Consider the following 6,007-nt stretch of genomic DNA (forward strand, 5'->3'; position numbering starts at 1 on the left):
GGTGTGTGGATGGTGGGGGCATCCAGTTCAGCCGGCGTGTAGGTGGGTGGGTGGGTGGGGGAAGGGGAGGGGAGGGGTGAGCAACAACATGTTGACTTGTTCGGGTGAGAGAGGGTGCAGAGTCTTTAGCGATACAACACAATTGCTTGGGTCCTTCCATGGCAGAGAGAAGGGAGGGGGGGGGGCAACACAATGAGACGACGATTTAGGCAAGGAAGGCGGCAACAGTCACCGTCGGCTAGAAGCGTGTCTGGTGTGGATGGGTGGGAACTTTTTTTCGGACAATTGTTGTACTGGTGGCCCCATTTTTTTACTTCGTAGGCACGGGCGCAGAAATTTGCTCAACAAAGGTGGGCAAACTATTGCTGTGAATTTGCGAAAATCCTACATTGACGAAAAATCCATACGGATTGGTTTTTACGGACCTGTCTTCCACTAAGGGGGTGTTTGGTTCCAGGAACTATTTGGTGTTGGAATTAAAAAAAGTCCCTAGCAAACCAAACAGGGTGGGACTTTTTTGAGACTTTTTACTAAAAGTCCTTGGAAGTATCTCCTTGAGAGTCTTTTTCAAAAAGTCCTACAGACTAAAAAAAATCCTAGAACTAGAGAACCAAACATCACCTAATTTTCAGGGGTGACCCCCCTCTTCCCATAAATACCCAACCGCAGTTTGACACGGTCGTCCGTAACGTCAGTATCGTATGAACCTGTCCGTAGCTCTAGCATCTCTCGTGAATTTGGGCCAAATACCTTTTGCGCTCCTCATCGCAACGTGAAGTTTTGTGTTGCTCGCCCATTCTTTTCAATTTCCGTTGGTCTTGTTGCCCCGGTAGCCGTTGCTCCCACGTCCACTCCCATCGGCTGCTCTGCTCCGTCAGCCGATGCTTTAAAAACGGCAACTCGCATTTCCCCCTGCTCTCTCCTAGCCGTTGCCCGACCCCCTCCCTTTGCCATCTTGGCGTCTGCGCCCCACAATTTTAATTGCCAGTATAGACCGGAAGCATCCTAAGCAGCAGCAGCAGCAGCAGCAATCAGTGCCCCACAGCCAGCCACACTGAATCAAGACTGCCGCCGAGGGAGAGGAGATTGATCGGGGAGGAGGATGAGAGGCCTCAGATCGCGGATCCTCCGGACCCTGCAGTCCTTCCCCAACGCCGCCGCCGCGCACTCCAACGCCCTCCTCCCGCCGCCCGACGCCGCCGCACCCGCGCCGTCGGAGGCCGGGCCCGAGCGGGCCGATGGCGACTGCCGGGGCGGCAACGACGACGACAAGGAGAACCTCTCGCCGGAGGCCAACCCGCGGAAGGCCAAGAAGATGAAGGTCACCTGCGACCGCGAATTGGGGAGTCCGGCGGCGATGTCTCCTGTGGAGCCCGGCGGGCCCTACCGCCGCCCCGAGCTCGAGTCGGCCAGCCTCTTTGATCCGGACCTCCTCGCCGCATTCCGCGGTGTCGTCGACGCGTACACGCAGGCGCTCGAGAAGACCCAGCGCCAGCCCATCGACGACGACGCTGACGACGACATCGCCGCCGCGCTGGACGCCGGCGGCCGCGACGAGGACCCGCTGGCTGGGCTCGAGAGCCGGTGCCCGCCCGGCGGGGCGCGCGCCGTGGTGCTCTACACCACGTCGCTGCGCGGAGTGCGCAAGACGTTCGAGGACTGCGCCACCGTGCGCCGCCTGCTCGACGGGCTCCGCGTCGCCTTCCTGGAGCGCGACGTCTCCATGCACGCGCCCTACCGGGACGAGCTCCGCGCGCTGCTGCCGCCTCCGCCGGGCCCCGGCGGCGCCGGCGCCAGCATGCCCCTGCCGCCGCGGCTGTTCGTGGACGGGAGGTACGTGGGCGGCGCGGACGAGGTGGTGGCGCTGCACGAGCGGTCGCGGCTCCGTCCGATGCTCCGGCGCGCCGCGCGGAGGGGCGCGGGCGACGCGGCCTGCGCGGTGTGCGGCGGCGACTGGTTCGTGGTGTGCGGCGGGTGCAGCGGCCGTCATTGGCTCTATGACGACGGCTCGGCCGCCGCCGTCGCCGCCAACCGCGTGCCGTGCCCCGGATGCAACGAGAACGGGCTGGTGCCGTGCCCCCTGTGCAGCTGAGGTGATCCCTGCGCTGCCCCGACAGACATGTACATCTTTTTTGTGTATTACCATGGCGACAGCAAAATTCTTTGAGATTGTTTCACCCTGTTGTAAGTAGTACTGTATAATTTATCAGACATTTCTTGTCTGCTCATTCACCCTGCAAATTGTGAAATCGATGAGTTTTTGTCGGACTTGCTCTGTATTGATACAGTCTGAATCGCAGAAGCCAGAAACAAATCGATGTCAATGCCTGCTGATGAGGTTGGTCTCCGAGGTACGTAACACTGACTGGTTTTGTGAAAAGAACCAGGGAGGTGTGGGTTCCCTTGTCTGGGTGCGTCTTTGGAGCGGCATGACAAGAAGCCAAGAATCGAAGAACACACATGTTTGGAGATGTGTGGCAGGCAAATTAGTACGTAGTGTAGTTTATTTCAGTTTTAACCATGTGTTCATAAACAAAAAATTACACTTATAGTTCCATAATGAAATCTTTGAACCACGATTTTGGCTGCTGAGGGAGTCTCTTGAGCCTCAACACCCTCATCAATGAACAGAACCATGATGCCCCATAATTTTATTTTATTTTTTGTTGGAAATACAGATGGCTCTGAACTCTCATGCTTTATTATCTTCCATCTGAAAAAGGCTGCAGCGGTGCTCCTATCATGTGTTGTGATTCGGCCAAGATACTGACTGCTCCTCGCCTCCTCCCCTAGTTCTCATTCTCAAGGTTATGCACCAAGGCAAGAGACACTCAAAACAGACATTTGCCCCGTTTTATACATAAATCCATTTGACTAAATTATACTCCCGCTGTAAACTAATATAAAAGCGTCTAGATCACTACATTAATGATCTAAACACTCTTATACTTCCTCCGTTCCAAAATATAGTGCGCCCGCGTTTTCCGAGGTCGAACTTTGACCATAAATTTAACGAACGAGACCGACTGCGGCGAGAGAAAAAGTTACATAATTAAAAACATATTTCGAATACGAATTCACTGATATAACTTTTGCTTCCGCCGCAATCGGTCTTGGTAGTTAAATTTACTGTCAAAGTTGAAGCACGGAGATAGAGAAAGCACTACATTATGAAATAGAGGGAGTATTAGTTTACAGAAAGAGTACATTGTATTAAGAAATTCTTGTACAAGTTGGTCGAATGAAAAGAAAAACTAGACTACACACGACCAACAAGGCATCAGGAGTGCGCTGTCGAACGGCGCCAACATTCCACCGAGCAACTGTGAGTTGCCAAACTGCAACTAGAAGAAACCTAAGAACCGACACCCAATGAACTCGCATATTTTGGGAGAAACCACAGGACTGTGCCTTAGTTCTGTTTTTCTATATACAAGGTTTTTGTGACACTTCTCGCGACCCTCTCGCGTCGCCTCCCTCGCGTGCGACTCGGGAAGGCTCCGCCGCCGTCGCCGCCAAGTCCCTCCAGCGCCCTTCTTCTCCTCCGCCGCTGTTGATGGTCGGGCCGGGCAAAGCCCGTGCGTGCGACGTCAGCGGCGGAGGGTCTCTCCTCCCGTTTCCGGATCCGCGGCGGCGCGGGCGTCCTGATCCGTGGGGTGCGGCCCTTCCGACGGTGTGCTGGATCCCGGAGTCAACAGACTCGGGGAGATGCACGGGTGCCCAAATTCATGGGTGTGGGACTCTCGGCAGCGTGCGGGCTCCCGGCGGCGGCGGGCTTGGGCGATTGCGTCGGCCGCGCGGTGTGAGATCTCGTCGCTCGTGGCGGATCTCGCCACTCCGGCCTTCGTGGAGAAATCTGGACCAGGGGCGGCGTCCTTGTTAGGCATGATGACGGCGTCCTCGGCTGGCGACATTCGCGGGGGGTGGATGGGCGGCGTCTTGACCGCGTGGGCGGTGAGTCACCGGTGGATCTCCTCCATGATGCAGGCTCTCTCCCGCTGCACTTGGTGGCTTACGATCGCGGTCGTCGGCCTCAGTGCGTTCGCGGGGGCTGGTAGAGGTGACATCGGATCGGAGGAAACTCTGGATAACTCGTTCATCCCGACGGTGGCGATGACCAGGGTCGCCGTTCTCCTACTTGCAGGCTCCGTCGAGGTCCATGCCCTCCACCCCGACCCCATGCCCGGGTGAAAACCCTAAATCTTCTTAGATTGGGCGGCGGCGGCACGGCGTGTGTCGTGCCCTTCTTGGAGGCGCCACCTGTGGCGTTTGTGTGCTCGGTTTGAGGAAGTGCAGGCGGAGGGGATGGGACCAGTGGCGGCAGGTGGTGTTTCACGTCGGAGGAGCGGCGTGGCATCTGGCACGTCGACAACGGCGGGTCTCAGCGGCATGGAGCAGCGGGGTCTCGCCGGTGGGCGTGTGATGATGGACGAGCGCAGGATGGTGGCGTTGTCTGACGTCATGATGGCGTCGAGGACAGCTAGACCGGGCAAGGTAGATGCAGCAGTAAAGCACTGAAGATGGATTGGTGACAGGTGGATGCGACAGCCTCATACCCGGCAGGCGTCCTTGTTGAGGAATTGAAGGAAATATACCCTAGAAGCAATAATAAAGTTGTTATTTATATTTCCTTATATCATGATAAATGTTTATTATTCATGCTAGAATTGTACTAACCGAAAGCTTAGTACATGTGTGAATACATAGACAAACAGAGTGTCACTGGTATACCTCTTCTTGACTAGCTCGTTTATCAAGATGGTTAAGTTTCCCAACCATGGAGAAAGAGTTGTCATTTGATGAACGGGATCACATCATTAGAGAATGATGTGATTGAATTGACCCATCCGTTAGTGATAACCCACAAGTATAGGGAATCAATTGTAGCCTCTTCCGATAAGTAAGAGTGTCGAACCCAACGAGAAGCTAAAGGTAGAACAAATATTCTCTCAATTTCTATCGACCACCGATACAACTCTACGCACGCTTGACGTTTGCTTTACCTAGAACAAGTATGAAACTAGAAGTACTTTGTAGGTGTTTTTGGATAGGTTTGCAAGATAATAAAGATTACGTAAATAAAAAATAGGGGCTATTTAGATAAAGACACAACTAAATTAGTTTTAGTAAAGAACTTTTTGTTACGAGAAAGTTATTTGTCCCTAGGCAATCGATAACTAGACCGGTAATCATTATTGCAATTTTATATGAGGGAGAGGCATAGGCTAACATACTTTCTCTACTTGGATCATATGCACTTATGATTGGAACTCTAGCAAGCATCCGCAACTACTAAAGATCATTAAGATAAAACCCAACCATAGCATTAAAGTATCAAGTCCTCTTTATCCCATACGCAACAACCCCCTTACTTGGGTTTGTGTTTCAGTCACTCACGCAACCCACTATAAGCGAATCATGAACGTATTGCAACACCCTAGAGCGGGGATCCCTCACGCTTGCGCGACACGAAGAGCACCATAGGACAGCACCAATAACAAAACATGCAACTCAAACCAATCACGATCATCAAATAACCATTAGGACAAAACAGATCTACTCAAACATCATAGGATAGCCATACATCATTGGGAAATAATATATAGCGTTGAACACCATGTTTAAGTAGAGATTACAGTGGGTAAGAGAGAGGTTACACTGCTGCATAGAGGGGGGGGAAAGAGTTGGTGATGGTGGCGATGAAGTTGTTGGTGAAGATTGCGGTGATGATGATGGCCCCCGGTGGCACTCTGGTGCCACCAGAAGCGAGGGGGAGAGAGCCCCCTCCTTCTTCTTCTTCTTCCTTGACCTCCTCCCTAGATGGGAGAAGGGTTTTTCCTCTGGTCCTTGGTCTCCATGGCATGGGAGGGGCAAGAGCCCCTCCGATATTGGATCTGTCTCTCTGTCTCTCTCTGTTTCTGCGTTCTCCTCTACTGCCCTTTCACCGTTTCTTTTATATCCGGAGATCCGTAACTCCGATTCGGTTGAAACCTTCGCCCAGATCTTT

The 6,007-nt window shown here is 53.3% G+C and overlaps 1 protein-coding gene across 1 annotated transcript; it reads left to right on the forward strand.

The window, feature by feature from the left end:
- The first annotated feature begins 908 nt into the window (after positions 1 to 908).
- Positions 909 to 2,639, forward strand: LOC123107762 (uncharacterized protein At5g39865-like). The gene has a single exon (XM_044529682.1). It carries the CDS (start codon positions 1,103 to 1,105, stop codon positions 2,090 to 2,092), a length of 990 nt encoding a protein of 329 aa, XP_044385617.1. The 5' UTR covers positions 909 to 1,102; the 3' UTR covers positions 2,093 to 2,639.
- The last annotated feature ends 3,368 nt before the right edge of the window (positions 2,640 to 6,007 follow it).

Source organism: Triticum aestivum, chromosome 5A, assembly GCF_018294505.1.
Source record: "Triticum aestivum cultivar Chinese Spring chromosome 5A, IWGSC CS RefSeq v2.1, whole genome shotgun sequence".
NCBI lineage: Eukaryota > Viridiplantae > Streptophyta > Magnoliopsida > Poales > Poaceae > Triticum > Triticum aestivum.

Bases quoted from the DNA above. Each gene is read 5' to 3' on its own strand.
- LOC123107762 (XM_044529682.1), top strand. From the start codon at position 1,103: ATGAGAGGCCTCAGATCGCGGATCCTCCGGACCCTGCAGTCCTTCCCC.